Source organism: Cervus canadensis, chromosome 8 (genome assembly GCF_019320065.1).
Source record: "Cervus canadensis isolate Bull #8, Minnesota chromosome 8, ASM1932006v1, whole genome shotgun sequence".
Classification (NCBI taxonomy): Eukaryota; Metazoa; Chordata; class Mammalia; order Artiodactyla; family Cervidae; genus Cervus; species Cervus canadensis.
This window is the reverse complement of record NC_057393.1, coordinates 64,500,721-64,521,299: the sequence shown is the minus strand read 5'-3', so window position 1 is coordinate 64,521,299 and position 20,579 is coordinate 64,500,721. Positions and strand designations below refer to the sequence as shown.

Genomic DNA, 20,579 nt, shown 5'->3' with positions numbered 1-20,579 from the left:
CACAGAAGTGCATGCAGAACACCAGCTGAAAAGAATATATAGACCCACACAAAACTCAAGATCAAGCCCTGAGCCTATAGAGTAGGAGCACTGACTCCAAGACCCTAGACTACCAGAGAACTAACCCTAGGGAGTATCAAATAGTGAGAACTCACACAACGGAAACCACCTGAATACAAGATCAGGCATCACCCAACTACCAGTAGCACCCTGTGCAGGATGCCTCATCTAAACAACAAGCAAAACAAAAATATAAACCCAATCATCAGCAGACAGAATTACCACTTCACTCAGCCTTGCCCATCACAGGAAAAACAAACAAACACAAACTCAGCATAAATCTCACCCTATATAAAGCTTACACAAACCACTGGACCAACGTTAGGAGGGCAGAATCCAAAAGGAAGAAAGAATTCAACCTTGAAGTCTGGGAAAAGGAGACCTCAAACACAATAAGTTTAAAAAAAAGAAAAGGCAGAGAAACACTACACAAATGAAGGAACAAATGAGAAACACAGAAGTCCAAATAAATGAAGAGGAAACAAGCAAACTCTCTGAAAAACAATTCAGAATAATGATAGTAAAGATGATTAAAAACCTTGAAAACAAAATGGAGAAAATGCAAGAATCAATTAACAAAGACCTAGAAGAATTAAAGAATAAATATTCAGAGACAAACAACACAATTACTGAAATTAAAAATACTCTAGAAGGAATCAATAGAAGAATATCTGAAGCAGAAGAATGAATCAGTGAGCTGGAAGATAAAATAGTGGAAGTAACTTCTGAAGAGTGGAATAAAGTAAGAAGAACAAAAAGAACAGGATAGTCACAGAGACCTCTGGGACAATATCAGAAGCACCAACATTTGAATTATAGGGGTCCCAGAAAAAGAAGAGAAAATGAAAGAGTATGAGATAATTTTTGAAGAGATTACAGTTGAAAATTTCCCCAATATGGAAAAGGAAATAGTCAATCAAGTCCAAGAGGCACAAAGAGTCCCATACAGGATAAACCCAAGGAGAAACATGCCAAGACACATACTAATCAAGCTAACAAAGACTAAACACAAAGAAAGAATATTAAAAGCAGCAAGGGAGAGGCAACAAGTAACATATGAGGGAAACCCCATAAGCTTCAGGAACTCTGCAGGCCAGAAGGGCATGGCAGGGTATATTTTAAGTACTGAAAGGGAAAAATCTACAACCAAGATTACTGTACCCAGCAAGGATCTCATTCAAAACTGATAGAGAAATAAAAAGCTTTCCAGACAAGCAAAAGTTAAGAGAATTCAGTACCACCAAACCACCTTCACAACAAATGTTAAACAGACTTAATAGTCAAAAAAACAAGAGAAGGAAAAAGATCTACAAGATCAACCCCAAACTACTAAGGAAGCTGAAGTAGCAATCCTCATATCAGACAAAAGAGACCTTAAAATAAAGAATATTACAAGAGATAAGGAAGGACACTACATAATGATCAAGGGATCGATCAAAAGAAAGACATAACAATTGTAAATATCTATGCACCCAACATAGGAGCACCTCAATACATAAGACAAACAATAACAGACACAAAAGGAGAAACTGACAGTAACACAATAATAGCAGGAGACTTTAACACCCCACTCACACCAATGGACAGGTCATCAAAACAGAAAATTAATAAGGAAAGACAAGTCTTAAATGATATATTAGATGAGATGAATCTCATCAATACTTTTGGGACATTCCATCCAAATGCAGAAGAATACACTTTCTTCTCAAGTGCACATGGAACATTCTCCAGGATAGACCACATCTTGGGTCACAAATCAAACCTCAGTAAATTTAAGAAAACTGAAAGAGTATCAGGCATCTTCTCCAACCATAATGTTAAGAGACTAGATATCAATTACAAAAAAAAGAAACTGTAAGAAACACAAACACATGGAGATTAATCAACACACTTCTAAATAACCAACAGGTTACTGAAGAAATCTAAAGGGAAATCAAAAAATTTCTAGAAACAAATGACAATGAAAACATGACAACTCAAAACCTATGGGATGCAGCAAAAGCAGTTCTAAGAGGGAAGTTTATAGCAATACAATCCTACCTCAAGAAATAAGAAAAAGATCAAATAAACAATCTAACTTTACACCTAAAATGGCTGGAAAAAGAATAAAAAAACACCAAAATTAGAAGAAAAGAAATCATAAAGATCTGAGCAGAAATAGATGAAAAAGGAATGAAAGATACAATAGTAAAGATTAATAAAAGTAAAAGCTGGTTCTTTGAGAAGATAAACAAAATTGACAAAACTTTAGCCAGACTCATCAAGAAAAAAAGAGAGAAGAATCAAATCAACAAAATTAGAAACAAAAAAAGGAGATGTTACAACAGACAATGTAGAAATACAAAGGATTATAGGAGACTATTATGAACAACTACACGGCAATAAAATGGATAACCTGGAAGAAATGGACGGATTCTTAGAAAAGTTCAATCTTCCAAGATTGAACCAAGAAGAAATAGAAATTATGAACAATCCAATTACAAGCACTGAAATTGAAGCTGTGATCAAAAATCTCCCAAAAAACAAAAGCCCAGGATCAGATGGCTTCACAGGAGAATTCTATCAAACATTTAGAGAAGAGCTAATGCCTATCCTTCTAAAACTTTCAAAAAATTGCAGAGGAAGGAACACCTCCAAACTCATTCTACTAGGCCACCATCACTCTGATACCAAAACCAGACAAGGACAACACGCAAAAAATAAAACTACAGGCCAATATCACTGATGAACATAGATGCAAAAATCCTCAACAAAATTTTAGCAAAGAGAATTCAGCAATACATCCAAAAGTTCATACACCATGATCAAGTTGGGTTTATTCCAGGAATGCAAGGATTCTTCAATATATGCAAATCAATCAATGTGATATACCATATTAACAAATTGAAAGATAAAAACCATATGATAATCTCAATAGATGCAGAAAAAGCCTCTGACAAAATTCAGTACCCATTTATGATTAAAACTCTTCAAATAATGGGCACAGAAGGAACCCACCTCAACATAGTAAAAGCCATATTTGATAAGTCTATAGCAAACATTATTCTCAGTGGTGAAAAACTGAAATCACTCCCCCTAAGATAAGGAACAAGACAAGGGTGCCCACTTTCACCACTATTATTCAACATAGTTCTGGAAGTCCTAAGTACAACAATTAGAGAAGAAAAAGAAATAAAAGGCATCCAGATCAGAACAGAAGAAGTAAAGCTCTCACTGTCTGCAGATGACATGATACTGTACATAGAAAACGCTAAAGATAGTATCGGAAAATAACTAGAGCTAATCAGTGAATTTAGCAAAGTTGCAGGACACAAAATCAATACACAGAAATCACTTGCATTTCTATATACTAACAATGAAAAATCAGAAAGAGAAATTAAGCTTACCTAAGGAGACAAAAGAACTGTACACAGAAAACTGTAAGACACTGATGAAAGAAAACATAAATATGTTCCTGGGTAGGAAGAATCAATATTGTGAAAATGACTATACTACCAAATGCAATCTACAGATTCAATGTGATCCCTATCAAATTACCAATGACAGTTTTCACAAAACTAGAACAAAAAATTTCACAATTCACATGGAAACACAGAAGACCCCGAATAGCCAAAGCAGTCTTGAGAAAGAAGAATCAACCTTCCTGACTTCAGATTATACTACAAAGCTACAGTCATCAAGACAGTAAGGTACTGGCACAAAAACAGAAGTACAGACCAATGGAACAAGATAGAAAGCCCAGAAATAAACCCATGCACCTATGGGTACCTTATTTTTGAAAAAGGAGGCAAGAATATACAATGGGGCAAAGACAGCCTCTTCAATAAATGGTGCTGGGGAAACAGGACAGCTACATGTAAAAGAATGAAATTAGAACACTTCCTAAAACCATACACAAAGATAGACCAGAAACTATAGAACTCTTAAAGGAAAACACAGGCAGAACACCCGATGACATAAATCAAAGCAAGATCCTCCATGACCCAGCTCCTAGCAGAAAGGAAATAAAAACAAAAGTAAACAAGTGGGACCTGATTAAACTTAAAATCTTTTGCACAACAAAGGAAACTATAAGCAACGTGAAAAGACAACCCTCAGTATAAGAGAATAGCAAATGAAACAACTGATGAAGTATTAATTTCCAAAATATACAAGCAGCTCATACAACTCAATGTCAGAAAAACAAACAACCCAATCAAAAAGTGGGAAAAAGACCTAAACAGACATTTCCCCAAAGATGACATACAGATGGCTAACAAACACATGAAAAGATGTTCAACATCACTCATTATTAGAGAAATGCAAATCAAAACTATAATGAGATATCACCTCACACTGGTCAGAATGGCCATCATCAAAAAGTCTACAAACAATAAATGCTGGAGAGGGTGTGGAGAAAAGGGAATGTTCTTGCACTGTTGGTGGGAATGTAAATTGACACAGCCACTATGGAAGACGGTATGGAGATTCCTTAAAAAACTAGGAATAAAACCACCCATATGACCCAGCAATCCCACTCTTAGGCATACACTCTGAGGAAACCAAAGTTGAAAAAGACACATGTATCCCATTGTTCACTGCAACACTATTTACAATAGCCAGAACATGGAAGCAATCTAGATGTCTATCGACAGATGAATGGATAAAGTTGTGGTACATATACACAATGGAATATTACTCAGCCATAAAAGGAACACATTTGAGTCAGTTCTGATGAGGTGAATGAACCTAGAACCTATTTTCCAGTATGAAGTGAGTCAGAAAGAGAAGATAAATATCACATTCTAACGCATATATATGGAATCTAGAAAAAAGGTTCTGAAGAATTTATTTACAGGGCAGCAATGGAGAAACAGACATAGAGAATAGACTTATGAACATGGGGAGAGGGGAGGAGAGGATGAGATGTATGGAAAGAGTAACCTGGAAACTTACATTACCATATGTAAAATAGATAGCCAATGGGAATTTGCTGTATGGCTCAGGAAACTCAAACAGGAGCTGTGTATCAATCTAGAGGGGTGGAATGGTGTGGGAGATGGGAGGGAGGTTCAAAAGGGAGGGCATATATGTATACCTATGGCTGATTCATGTTGAGGTTTGACAGAATACAACAAAATTCTATAAAGCAATTATCCTTCAATAAAAAAATAAAAAGAAAAAAATCAGTTTCAAGGTCAATCTTTTCTTCCTTCAAGATATTTGCTCATATATTTCAAATAAACAGTGAAAAAATCTTAGACTGAGCACAAAGACTGATGAAAAGAACTCATAAATGTTATTTAAAAAAAAAAAAAAACACAGAAAGAGACGACAGCCAAGATAATGATTTTAAACTTTTTTCTAAAAATGAAAGATGGTTCGGAGGTTAACAAGAATATAAAATTTTCATTGTCATTGTGTTTTTTGATCAAATAATCTAATTGAGGCATCCCTTTTAAGACTGAGGTCTCCAAACTCAGAGATATAAGACAGTCTCCAACCTGAAATGAATTCCTAATTAATATTCTACCACAATAATTTTGGTTTACTGACACAAATAAAAGACTAAAATCCAAAAAAAAAAAAAAGACACAATATGACCTCACTATCTTTTATCTGTTTAAAAGATTTATAAGAGCTCCCTTGGACAACATCCATTTTCATTTAAAATACTGGAGTGGGTTGCCATGCCCTTCTCCAGGAGATCTTCTTGGCCCAGGGGTTGAACCTGAGTCTCCTGCATTGCAGGCAACTTCTTTACTATCTGAGCCACCAGAGAAGCTCATAATCTTTAGTAAAAAAACAAAAAGTACCCATTTGGAAAAGCAGTAAAACTTAACAGCAACAAAAATTCTGACTTCAAGTTTATTCTGCAGTACAGATATCCAGACAAGCAACAGCAAACTATGGTCCATGGGCTGAATTCATCCAGTCACTTGCTTCTAGAAATAAAAGTTTTACTGGAATATAGCCATACTCATTTATGTATTTTCTATGACTGCTTTTGCATTACAACACCAGAGGTGAGTAGTTATAACAAACTGTATAGCCTGCAAAACCTAAAAAGATTTACTATCTGGACCTTTACAGAAAAATTTTCCAGCTCCTGTATAGTAAGTGAGCAAAAATATTTCTAGTGTTTATTTAACAGCCTCTTTATGAAAATAATCACAGTTTTTATTTTGCTGTCAATAAGAGCAAACAGATTTTAAGAACAAGCTGATGGGGAAAAAGGCAAGAGCATAAACGTCATTCTTGCTCACCAAAGATGAATTTCTATGCTAAACACTAAAGCGTATAGGATTGTGTTTATAATAAATTGTCTTTCTTATTAAGATAAATGATGTAGGTTGAAGCCAGAAAACTATGATGTCATTATTTCAGATTGGCAAGATGTTCATGCCCAATGATATCCTCCAGTTAAGTAATAATGTACCTAGGCAGATAAGTATTATTTCAGATAAAACTATAGAAGTTATATATAAAAAGTTGGCCTTTGATTAGTCTCTGAGATTACAGGGCTCCAAAGTACATAGAAACTTTTTCAGGAAGATGCTGAAACACAAATCTGTTAAGTGTCAATAAAAATATCACCTATGATTTTCATAATTCAGTGCTTAAAACCTAGTTGCAAGGTTACATACAAGGTACGCAATATGTGTTGATAACAAAAACAGAAAAACTGGTATAAATAGAGCTTAGTTAATTCCATTAGTTTGCAACAATAATATCTAAAACTATCTATGGGGTTATTGTCATGTCAATTATCATTTTTATAATCTTGCAAAGGAAAAGCTGGAACACAAGTTAATTGAGGAGAGAAAAAAAGAAAAAAATTATTTACCCTTGGTTTTGCTAGATCTTTAACAATTTCAATTTCTGCATCAGAAATAATATCATGGAAGCGGATAATACGAGGCTTGTCCCATTCATCCTCCTGTTTGGCTGGAGCCAGAATAAATTTAGGATTCCGGTTTCCATCATGGTAGCGACAGAAGAGTTTTTTCTGTCTCCGAGGAGTCTGAACAAAAAGTTTAAAAAATTGTAAATATATTAGAATAATAATATTTTTAATGATTGTTCCTATGAAGAAGCAATAATCATGCTGGTGTATAGACAGAGTACTTGAGGAAGAACGTGCAAAAGAAATAGTACTCTGCAAATATTCTGCATCAAACAGGACCTTCAGAATTTTAAAAGTTTTATTAATGATTCTTTTCTGGAAGAGATTGTGAGGTTTCTCTTTAACCCTTCTCTCATCAAAATAAAGTTCAGGCCTTGTAAATATGAAAAAAATAATAAAATGATTATAGAAATACGAAATGAATGACCAGCCCTGCTCCAAACCTCACCAAGTAACTGGGAAGAACCTAGGAAAGTTTCTTAAAGGAAAAAACCTAACCAGGTTTTCCCAAGTGCCTCCCAATTTTTAAAAATTTAAGTGATTTTTTTTTTGAAGATGAAAATCAGTAGCTCTGAAAAAGAGAAAATTAGTTATTAAAGAAGCCAGGTGCTTTTAGTAGCAGATATTAAAGTCAGCAAAAATCAACAAATGTACTTTTCAATCACCTATGTATCACATTAACTAAATATGGGGTTGGCCAAAAAAGATCTTACCAAAAAAAAACACCCCACATGGATGTTTTGGCCAATCCAATGTTATGCCATTGCTGATTCTTCTCTTGATTAAACAAGTATTTCATATTATGAAGTAGAACTAATAATGATTTATGTTTATTCTTGTTCTTTATTTATGAAGAATCAAATCCAAGGTTTTAAATATATCTTTTATATGATGATAAGACCAATTTAACTATTCTGAGAAAAAGGATGCTCCTTTGATTTTGGGCTGAGTTTACATGTGTTTCACATCAACAAACGGGCAAATTAACAGACTTCTGTTATATACCTATAGTTCTATTTTGCTCTCTTATTTAAGAGTTTCTAAGGGCAGTAAAAAATATTCACTCACTACTGGAAATCTGAACACTGACTAGGTACTTAATGATATTATGGAACTACTAACGATACTGGAAATATCATGATAATGGTATTGTGGTCATTTAAAAGTTCTTATCTTTAAATGATACACACTGAAATATTTACATGTGAATTTTTTTAAAAAAATGTTTCATGAGTCTAATTTGTATTTACTCATTAGATCAAAACAAAAGTAAACATGTTCTCTGGGAATCCATGAACTTACCAAAAGTGTCAACATAGATAAGATCTACTTATTTGCTGGTAGAGGTTAGGCTGTCAACAGTAAACTACCAAATATCAAGAAGTCATCAATATCAAAACATAAAACCCAGCCTGAGTTTATCAGTAGTAGAGAAAAATTAAACACTATTCAAATGCTTTCACTTAAAATTATTCCAAAACTTCACTAAATCCTTCTACATACACCAGCATTCAACTGAACACTAGTACCACATGATACTCCTTTAAAAAGGGTTCTATGATCAATTAACATTGAGAAACAAAGTATATCACATTCATAATCATCATAAAAAGGATCTGAAAAGTCCTAAAGCTGAACAAAAGACCTATGATCCCAAGGCTTGAACTGTACTATTTTTGGCCTATTACCTTTTTAGTATTCTGGTAAACTGAGTATAAATATATAATATAGATATACAATAAACAAAGGGATATTTACAGACACATTTCAGTATTTTTAAAAATGTTATAAAGCCAAAATCTATTTAAAGTCTTTATGCATTTTAATATTTCTTAAAGAGACTAAAACATTACATTAGGCAGTTTTACCAAGACTGACTAGGGGCAAAACCACAAGATATCACTGTATAGATAACTCCATCATTTCATAGGATAAGTTAGAATGGTATATTATTTCTATGTAAGACTGCTGAAATCTCTTTTGCATTAAGATATAAGAAAAAACTGTATCACAAAAAAAAAACAACTGTATCACTTCTCTTAAATAATCTGATCCCTCACCTTACAAAGCCTCTTCTAATCTATGAAAAGGGTAATAATTACCAAAAATGCATGTAATGGTATATGAGTCACAAGTTTTATTTTAAAGCTACTTTACTAGAAGTTGGAACACATTAAGTGCAACACCAACAATAAAGTGATGTGACATAATGTAATACTTTAGGAATAAATCTGATTTTTACCACAAAAGTTTAAAAGAATTCTGAATCTCTCCAGAACTATGTACAAACACACATGCACATTCACACACACACAATTGGCTTTTCCACTTTACCATTTTGATACCCTCCCCACGGCACAGCATTTCGTACTTCTGTCTCTCTGGCAGGTAATCCACAGCAGCACCTTTTTTCTTCAGTGTGGTTTTCTGATCAGATTGGTCATCTGAAGACTTATTGGCATCTTTTTCTTTAGCCATTATATACTCAAAGTATTTTAAGTTACCATTAGCTCTCTGATGTTCAGGATCTATTACAAAAGAAAGAAAGCATGTCCATGAGTAAGTTTACAATTGTTCAAGCATGAGCGTAAGATACAGTGGAGGAACATGTAATTTACCTTCCAAACCAGGTTGCTTTATGAGAGTGCAAGGAGGCATTAATGAAATTTATTATACCAAAACAACAGGTGTCAATCAGTACTGCCCCAAGCAAATCAAGATGTACAGTTGCCACATATAGAGATAGTTCTGGAGATGGAATCAGCCATCTATTTTGAAGTAGTAATTATTGCCTTTACTTTGAGAATGTTCCATGTGACAAGTTACTAAGCAGCCAAAGGAACTATGATCAATTTGATGTCAAATGAATTTTAAAGTATTACTGATAAAACTTATTTTAAACAAGAGAAAAGATTTTTCTAAGATTGAAATGTAATGACCATGGGGAAGACAGGGTATACAGTTCAAAGGTAACCTTTACCACAGATAATATTATAATGCTGAAAACAGTGTACTTCTGAGGGCTGAGTGCATTTCAGTCCCAAAATTCTAAGTGAGACAGAAAAGAGAAACTAAAAATATAATTTTCAAATAAGCCAGAATCCACTAACTGCCTCAGAATTGCTAGTCATAACTTTTAGCTATCTTTTAGTAGGGGGAAGGAAGACTACTCCACCCATCTGGGAGGAAAAAAATATAAACCACCACACACACACAAATGAAGAAGACAGACTAGGACATAGAAAGTTCACTTGTGACATTAATTGAAGTGTTTTTAAAAAATCCAGCCTTAGATTTGTAAAATACTTCTTGTCTTTGAGAAACTAATTATAATATGTTGTGATGTACAGAATATGAGGCTAATTTTGTAAAATAAATGGAAAAATGGGGGGAGAAGAGGGTATGCTACAAGGAAACAAAAAAATTGGTAGGTATCTCTGGGTGATTGGTTTATGGTGACTCTTCTGTATCTTTTTTTACTTTTAAAATTTTTTCTAAAATGAATGAAGTATTTTTAAGTCAGGAGGAAAAAAATCACTTAAAATACTGGGGGGGAAGGGCTAAATGAATATCTCAATTTATCAATTCATTCAACTAAGAAATAAGCTAATTTCAAAAGCTTATTTCAGATGATCAATCCTTTTGAATTGTTTGACTCCTAACATACACATATTTACCTATTCATAAAAAGAATTTAAGTTTTAAAGCTTCATTATATACCAAAGGCCACATGACTTTTTTAGCATACAATTCCACCACCAAAGATTCTAAGTTACTAGGTTTGGGGTGAGATCAAGGAATTTTCATTTCTAATAAGCATCCAAGTAATTCTGATCATTGGTCTTTGGATCATACTTGGAGAAACACTACAACCCTGTTAAAAATACTAGTGGTAAAATCTTCGTATAACATTTTCCTAATATTTAAATACAACAATCAAATATATTTTCATTCTATTTATTTCTGTGAAAGAATTTCAATCTCCGATGGAACTGGAAGACATTAAATGGAAAATCTCATGCATGTGCCCTGAGGAACACAAAACTTAAAGACTGAGAGGCTGATTTCCCATAAAGGCCTGATTTTCAGAAAACTGACAATATTGGAATTTTCTTAAATTTCAGGGAATTGGTCAGGGGTTGCCTCATATCAATCTTGGGAAATTTTGCTTACAGTTTCCAGGGGCATGAACAAGAAATGACCCAGGTTGAGATGGTCTTACAAAGTAAGCTAAATCGAGCTTTGTTTGTATGACTGGAGGGTTTTGTCTGCCTAGGGAATGTTCAGTGCTGGTCCCCATTTGTTTCTGATTTCAACAAACTCTAACTGAACTCTCGCTTCTTTATATTCCCTGCCCTACTCCAAACCCTCAACGGACTTACCTGTAGCTTCCTACAGCTTGCATGTCCCAAATGCAGTTCCTCTGCTATTCCTGAATAAACTCATCTTTTTGACAATTATGAGTTTGCTTCATTTTACCTTTTTATTTAGGTTGACATTTCAAATCACTTTCAAATTTCCAAATAGGAAATTCAGTAAACCAAAAATTTCCTTCAAAGGATACTGGTTAATATTTAATATGACAACATGGCAAATAAACATTTTTGACTGAGTTAGCTATGTTCAATTCAATTTTGAAGTTCCTAAGAAGTACAGAGCAGAGAAACACAGCTACTCTTATAGTACTATTAGGTGAGAAAAATCAGTTGCCATTTATTTAGAGGATGAACAGAAAGATAAAGTATGTCTGACAGATGAGCTCTTGACTTGTGACAAAAAGTACCAAAACTATATGACAAATATACATACTCACACACAATTATAATTAGTATATCTATATATCCCCCAATATACCCTTAACCTTGAATTAGGCCAAACTAACATACCTAGTTCAAGAAGTTTCTTTGTGAGCAAAAGCGCCTTATCCAGGTCTCCCTGCTGGTATACTGCATAGCTCAAATAATCTAGAACAGAGACTTTATCAATGGTAGAAACCTCGCCTTCATCCAGCTGCCTCAGTGCTTGTTCCATCCACAGTTCTGTATGGTAATAATCTGCTTCTGTGTAGGCCACTTTGCCCAACTCAAAACAGTCCTCAACTGTTAGAAAAGATTTGTGTTTTACTCCTATGGAAAGAAAATACAGAGAACTTTAGGAATCTTAATACTATTATATGTTTATTTAGGACTATACTGCTTTCAAAGTACTATGTCACTCATCTGAACCTCACAACAACCTTCTGAGGTAGGAAAAGCAGGAATTACCCTAGATTTATAAACAAAGGAACAAAGTACAAGGTAATGAAACATGGCAAGGATCATACAGCTAATAGGTGACGTAGGACCTAGAGAAACCAAGATTTCAATTATCAGTCATCATATCAAAAAGACGCACCAATTAAGCTGAAGTATGCCATTTTCCAACACAGTGGGAATCACCATGTGAGATATATCTAACTCTTAACCAACAACTTAGGATAAAGGGATACATGGAAGAGAGACAAACCTGTCTATTGACTCCTTCCCCTACCATTCCCCTTTTCAAAAATATTAATGATATGTAATTTACATATCATAAAGTTCACCCAGTTAAAGAATTCAATAGTTTTTCACTATATTCGCAGAGCTGTACAACCATTACCATAATGATTTTAGAACATTTTCATTACCCCAAAAAGAAACACTGTAACCATAAGCAGTCCCTACCCATTATATCTCCCCTTTCCTGCCCTATCCCTAGATACCACTAATCTACTTTCTGTATCTACTTGTCTATTCTGGCTATTATACATAAATGGAATTGGACAACAGGTAGTCTTTCATGACTGGACTGCTTTACTCAGCATAATGTCTTCAATGTCTTCATAATGTCTTCTTTTATTGCCAAATACCAGCCCACTGTAGGACAGACTACATTTTGCTTATCAGTTGCATTTGAGTTGTTTCCACTTTTCTGACTTCTATGAATAATGTTACTATAAACATTCATGTACAAGTTTTTGTGTGGAAATATTTTTTCATTACTCTTGAGTATATACATAGCAGTGAAATTGCTGGGTCTTTCTTATGGCAACACTATGCTTACCATGTTCAGAAACTGCCAAACTGTTTTCCAAAGTGGCTGCACCATTTTACAATTTTACAATCCTATATGTATGCTCATACATAAAGCAATGTATGAGGGTTCCAATTTCTCTACATTCTCACCAATACTTGCTACTGCTCATCTTTTTTATTATAGCCACTGAGGGTATGAAGTAGCATTTCATTATGGTTTTTAAATTTTATTTCTCTAATGATGATGTTAAACATGTTTCTACATGCCTATTGTCCATCTATATATCATCTTTGGAAAAATGCCTGTTCAAATCCTTTGTTCATTTAAAAACTTGCTTGTCTTTTTACTATTGACTAATTATGTTTCAAATGTTGTACAATCACCATTACTTTTATAAGAATAAGGAAAAGATGAAGAACTACAGAAAGAAATAAATGTAAAAAATATTCTCTGAATGATAGCAACCGTATAACATTCCATTTTATAAACAGCAAATCAGATGAGTTAAGTAGAGACTTTAAGAGCCTGAGTATTTTATGCTGTTCTTTGTTTATAGCATGTTAAGTAAGCAATAGTGAGAAAATTACATCTGGACCACATATTCTGGGGGTGGAGTGGGGAAGGGAACTGTGTCTGATAAAAAACACAGGTGATCCGTGAACAACAAAGTTTGCATTGCATGGGTCCACTTACATGTGCATTTTTTTCAATAAATGCATGTATGTATTATAAATGTATTTTCTTTTCTTTATGCTTCTCTAAATAACATTTTCTTTTCTCTAGCTTACTGTATTGCAAAAATGTAGCATACAACACACGAATTGTGTTAATAAGCAACTGTTTAAGATATCAGTAAGGCTCCTGGTCAACAGTAGGCTATTAGTAGTTAAGTCTAGGGAGAGTCAAAATTTACATGCTGATTTTCAACTGCTCAGGAGCTCAGCAGCTGTAACACCAGCATTTTTGAAGGGTTAACTCTACCTAGAAATGCTGGATAAAATGTAACAGTTATCCATTTATCCATCTGTATGATGACCAGATTCACAGGAATTAAGCAAATTTTTTGAGGTCAAAACCAAAAAGGAGCTTGAAACCTAGAGAGGTAAGTAGAGGATGAAGCTGCATCTCCTCTGGAGGCAGTCGTCAGATGAGAAAACTAGAAGCATGATTTTTAACCATCAAGAAATGGATAAAGGGATAAAAGAGGGCTTTCCTAATGGCTCAGTGGTAAAGACTCTGCCTGCCAATGTGGGAGACATGGGTTCAATCCCTGGTCGGGAAGATCTCACATGCCGAGGGACAACTAAGCCCGTATGCCATAACTGAGTCTGTGCTCTAGAGTCTGTGAGCCACAACTACTGAGCCCATGTGCTGCAACTACTGAAGCCCCAATGCTCTAGAGCCTGTGCTCCGCAACAGGAGAAGCCGCCTCAATGAGAAGCCTGTGCACTGCAACTGGAGAGTAGCCCTGCTTGCCATAGCTAAAGAAAAGCCTGCACGGAAATGAAGACCAAGCACAGTCAAATAAGTAAATAATTTTTTTTTTAAAAAGAAAGGGATAGGAGATAAAGCCTCAGGCCCATGCAAAATGATGGAACAGACCCTTGAAAGACTACATCTTGAATAAAAAAATGAGCTAGAAAAAACTCTTGTCAGCTGGCAAAGAGAAACAACAAAAGAACTTATTTTCTCATTCTGCATGTAGGTAAGGAAACAATCTCTTAAGAATTCCCTGGGCATGCCTTCTGGGAGGTTTCGATTTCAAATATACGTTATCTCCACAGTCTGGGAAACTAAAGCCAAGAATTTAACTTCAAGTGGTTGGAGGCTGGTAAGGTCAAAAGACACCTGGCAGAAGCAACATTTATACTCTGCAAAATGCATCCTCACCTCAGGTTTTGCAATATTCCCACACACAATCTGAAGAAATGCACACAATTCAAAATCACAAAGCACACGATGAAACAAGCCACTATGAGCAAAATCAGCAGAAACTATTCAAAAACAGTATCAGACATCACCCAATATATTCAGATGTTATCAGATTAAGAATACAAAATAACTATGATTCAAATGTTTAAAGAATTTCTAAAAAAAGAAAATATGAACATGTAAGATACCCTAAAAGGACCAGGAAGATGTGAGTAGGAAGAACAATGGAACTTTCAGAAATTATAAATATTATCAATGAGACAAACATGCATTGCTCAAGTTAAACAGCAAGTTAGACACAACAAAAAAGAGAATAACATACCTAGAAGAGAGAACTGAATAAATTACCATGGGATAAACTCCTCAGAATGTAGCAGAGAGGAGGAATACATAAAAAGTGCTAGTTAAAAGGTAAGGAAGAAAAACTAGGAAGACAACAGAATGTGGAAAAGGCACTATTTAAAGAAATAACAGTGAACAATTTTCTCGAATTAGAATGCATGAAACCAAAGATTCAGGAAGCACAGAGAATCCTAAGCCAAGTACATGCAAGGGATTCTCAAGGATTTATTTCAACCAGGAGGAGGAAAATAATTCCAAAAGAAAAGTCTGAGGTACCAAAAAAAAAAAATAGATAAAGAAATTGGTATATATTTAAAGAAAAGTGAGCAAAAGTGAGAAAAGATTGGCAAAAATTTCAAAATCTGAAATTTTTTTTGTGATGCTGTGGGGAAATAGGCACTCTCATGTATCACTGGAAGGAAAAATGATACAACCACTATGGAGGGAAACTGGAACAATATTAGCAAAATGTCCTATACATCTACTCTGAATCAGTGGCATCATTCTAGAAAAAATATCCCAAAGATCATTTGGCAAAAAAAAAAATATGCACAAGGTTATTGGCAATATTATTTTTATAAGAGTAAAAGACTACAAACAAAACAAGTATCCATATCAACGGGGCCCCAGTTAAATAAACTATAGTAAATTCACAAAATAGAGTAACAGGTAGCTGTAAAAAGAAATGAGGATTTCTACATAGCATATAAGGTAATATCTAGAGCATATCAATAAATTAAAATACCAAAATACAGAAAGTATACTATGCTGCCTTCCCTGCTGAGGCTGAGAGGAAATAGGAATATATATACACATTTGCTTCTATTTTAAAGAAACAGTGGAAATGAAAAACCGAATCAAGTGGTAGTTCATATAGAAGAAGAAAGCAACAGGCTGGGAAGTACAGAAATAGTTAATAGTCAACCTTCTATAAGCGGACCTTATTAATACAACTTGGACTTTGAATGAATAAAAAAATTCTGTATAACTAAAACTAATACAAGAGACGTGGTGATGGTGGTCAAAAGGTACAAACTCCCAATTATATGATAAGTCCTGGGGATGTAATGTACAGCATGTTAACTATAGTTAATAATGCTGTATTGTATATTTAAAGTTGCTGGAAGAGTAGATATATTTTAAAAGAAAAAAATTTTTGTAACTATGTGATATGATGTGATGGTGCATGTTAACTAAACATATTGTGGTGATCATCTCGCAACACATACATATCCAAGTCATATTGCACACCCAAAACTAATGCAAAGTTATATATCAATCACATCTCAATTTTTAAAAAGTTTATTTGGGCACCTCTTTTAAATAAAAACATTACATTTTTTAATAATAGAAGAGGACAAAGATAGGATATAAATTAAAAACTGAGCCTGTGGGGTTTTCCTGGTTGTCCAGTGGTTAAGGATCCTCCTTGCAATGCAAGGGACACCAGTTCAATGCAAGAGACACTGGTTCAGTCCCTGGTCCAGGAAGACCCCACAAGACGCAGAGCAACTAAGCCCATGCACCACAACTACCAAGCCGATGCTCTAGAGCCTGTGAGCTGCAACTTCTGCGCCCACGCCCCGAGAGCCTGTGCTCTGCAACGAGAAGCCACTGCAGTGAGAAGCCTGTGTACCAAACAAAGACGAGGCCCTGCTCACCACAACTAGAGAAAGCCCATGTGCAGCCACAAAGACCCACCACAGCCAAGTAAATAAAAAAAATCTAAAAAAAAAAATCCGGTGATAAATTTGCTTTTAGTGAAAAAGATATAGAAGAAGAAGAAAAACGGAAGGGGAGAAAGAAAAGGAGGGGAGTATTTTCCAACTTTTGATACCAATGTTCAAACAATAAATGTGAAGCTCTCAGTGGTTTAATGTTAATGTCAAAATATCTTACCTCCTATACCAAAACAAAAAGATATAGCATGTCCATGGATTAGAAAATTGTCTTGTTAAAATGAAAATGTTGCCCAAATTTTCCCCAAGATTCAAAATAAACCTAATTAAAACTCCTATAGGCATTTTTGTAGAAACTACCAAGGAAATTCTAAGATTTATATGGAAATTCAAAGAATCTAGAATAGCCAAAGCAATTTTAACAAAGAACATAATTAAAGGACTTATTCACAAGTGTTTCCAAGTACGTGGAGGTACTGAAATGCTCATATACTAATGACAAGAGTATAAAATGGTACAACCATCTGGTAGTTTCTTAAAAATCAAATATATACCTACCAATTATTTTACTTTAAAAATAAGATATATACCTACCATGCAACCCAGCCAATTCACTTCTAAGTATTTAACCAAAAGAAACACATGCCTAATATGTCTGAAGACAGCACAAAGGAAATAGATAGAAAAAGGAACACAACGGTGTTTTCCTTAAAAACTTCTGATTGAATATACTTCAACAAATCAGTATATTGACTAGAATCAGACTTAGTTCTAATCTACCCAATGATGTCAACATTTTTTTTCAGTGCTAGCAGAAAAGGTTCATGAAAAATTAAGAAGAAATAAAATCAAGGACACATTTTGCTAGTGATTCTTTGTCTAGGCGATAACATGCTCTGAAGATGTTAGATTTCAGTACAAAGCAGAGTCCTAATACGGAGGTATACGTACTGGAGGATCACGTGGACCAATACAATCAAATATTCAAATCATACAACTACCTCCATTTACTATATAATTTTTTGCCTCCTACTAGTCACTTATGGATAGTAACTGATTATCATGCTTGCATGCTCAGTCCCTCAGTCATGTCTGACTCCGCAACCCAATGGACTATAGCCCACCAGGCTCTTCTGTCCATGGAGTTTTCCAGGCAGGAATACTAGAGAGGGTTGCCATTTCCTCCTCCAGGACATCTTCCCAACCTAGGAATCAAACTCGAGTCTCTTCCATCTCCTGCGTTGGCATGTGGATTCTTTACCACTGTGCCACCTGTGAAGTCCATAACTGATTATCAGTGTACTACTAAAATGAAGATAAAGATCCATATTGTGACAGTTACTCTCTACTTAACACTCTAATCTAGAAAAGGATACCAACAAACTAACTTATTAATAGTTTAACACGATGCAATTTCAGAAACAAAAGAAACATACTGAATTTTGACTGTTATTTTTCAGTTACGAGAACTGGAATATAGTTCTAAGATGAGCTTTACAATGCAGAAATTAAGAATGTCTTTTCTCAGGGACATACAAAAGACACAAGAGGACAGTATGCTATTAATAAATGTAGACAGCACCAGTAAAATTTTTCACATGACCTTATATCCTGGCAATATTATTTGAAAGCATAATGGAGACAGTAGAGGATCTTGAGCTATTCTGCCTTGGTAAAGTATCTCTGGTTATTTTACCTATTGATCTCTTCACAATTATCAAAGGCAAAATGTCTGGGAACTATATTAAAGAAAATGAAAATGAAAGAGAAGTGATGTAGCATTTGAAAGGGAAGGCTGCTTCCAAAGTAGAGAACATGAGAAGGAAAAGTAATGGACAAGAAGACAAATAAAATGACATAAAGGAAGTGATGTTGGCAGAAAAAAACCATAAAAAGTGTTCATACAAAGCATGAACAGTTAGAATTTGATGACCAAAAAAAGGCAAATTCTTTCGGTAAAAAGCAAATGGCACAGATGATTGACATTAGCATGTCAAACTGAATGCAGTGAAGGAGAGGATAGGATGAATTGAGAGAGTAGCACCTACATATACATACACTACCGTGTGTAAAATAGATAACTAGTGAGAAGCTGCTGTAAATACAGAGGAGCTTGGTTCGGTGCCCTGTGATGACCTAGCAGAGTCGGGGGTCGGGGGTGGGTGGGAGACTAAAGAGGGAAGTGCTATATGGATCCTTATAGATGATTCACCAAGTTGTGCAGCGGAAACTATCACAACATTGTAAAGCAATTATCTTCCAATTAAAAAAAACTGAATGTAGTAACCCAAATTTACAGTTAAAACACAAAAGTCCTTTAAATTTACTATCACAGTATAAACTATAATAATATGTGACAGTAGACAGTATAGGAAAATTTACTTAGAAATTTTTGGCTCACCCTTAAACTGCAAGGTTTAATTTTAAAATTCTTACACTTTATAGGAACACTTACTGGATAAAAACTTGATTTGTAAGGAACAAATACATTTAAAATGCACATACCTGGGAAGCTGATGTCTTGCATCAGGGGCAATATGGTACACTCATAGCTGAGTGCACTCCAGAGATGTACAGAGAATCTACTGCTTGGTGTAGTAAGCTTATCAGTTCACCAAGATAATGATGCAAATGACCGACAAGAACATTCAACTTCTACCCGAAGTAACTCAGATTTTATATATGATATATTCTACACACAAAAAAAGTGTAGAGGACACACAGTTTTGAGGGCATTAGCTCCCTGTTGTCCCCTTTGCCTATCAAAGCAATACCACCATTCTTTTCTACTTTACCACCTCCCCCTCAAAAGTGTATTATCTCTGGAAGCTATGAATCTATTAAACAAATTAGGGTTAGGAACAACCTGAAACTAAAGGAACAGTCCATATGAACTGTAAAGGCATCATTGATGCCAAAATACATATAACTTATCAGATTTTATATTAAAACATCAAGAAAGCATTTCAAAGGGTAGGCTCAAAAAGGAGAAACAGACAAAATTAATCAAGGAGTAACATCGCATCAATATAAATCCACTGAGAAAAGCATTTCTCTGATTTTTGGGGGGGTGAGGCAATTTAAAAAGGCAAGTCATCCTTCCCTCCAGTCCTCATCCTTGAGGCTTCACATCTCAACTGCTACAATTTTAAATCTGACAAAACCAAGTGTTAGCAAGGACATTAAGAAATGAGAACTCCCATACATTGCTGGAGGGAATATTACTGTAATTGGGTACATCTGCTCTGGAGAACAATCTGGCTACATCTAGTAAAGTCTGAGAACCTTATATTCTAGAGAAACTCTTGCATGTGTGCAATGGACACAAGAAAACATAATGAAAATGTTTGTTGAAACCTTGGCCCTGCAAAAATTGGAAATAACCTAAGCTACCACTGTCATCTCTTAAATTTTTACAACAGCCTCCTCCCTGATTTCTTTGTTTCTACCTTCAGGTCTCAAACCATTCTGTAGCCAGAATATCTCTAAAATGAAAATCTTATGATTTCCCTGTTTAAAACTTTTCGATAACTACACATTATACTCAGAATTGGTTCAAACTTCTCTACATAACTTACAAAGTCCCTCAAGAGATGGCTTCAGCTTCACCTATATATCATCAT

The 20,579-nt window shown here is 34.7% G+C and overlaps 1 protein-coding gene across 3 annotated transcripts in view; it reads right to left on the bottom strand.

The window, feature by feature from the left end:
* Window positions 1-20,579, bottom strand: part of P4HA1 (prolyl 4-hydroxylase subunit alpha 1) — a 97,624-nt gene that overhangs the window by 30,035 nt on the left and 47,010 nt on the right. For 2 of the 3 annotated variants that reach the window (XM_043476619.1, XM_043476618.1), the window contains exons 6-8: window positions 11,833-12,072; window positions 9,281-9,474; window positions 6,887-7,063 (exon numbers count right to left, since the gene is read on the bottom strand). In XM_043476619.1, the coding sequence (XP_043332554.1) occupies window positions 6,887-7,063; window positions 9,281-9,474; window positions 11,833-12,072 (611 nt within the window). The remainder of the gene's footprint in view (window positions 1-6,886; window positions 7,064-9,280; window positions 9,475-11,832; window positions 12,073-20,579) is intronic. The other variant, XM_043476620.1, reaches the window with a different exon arrangement.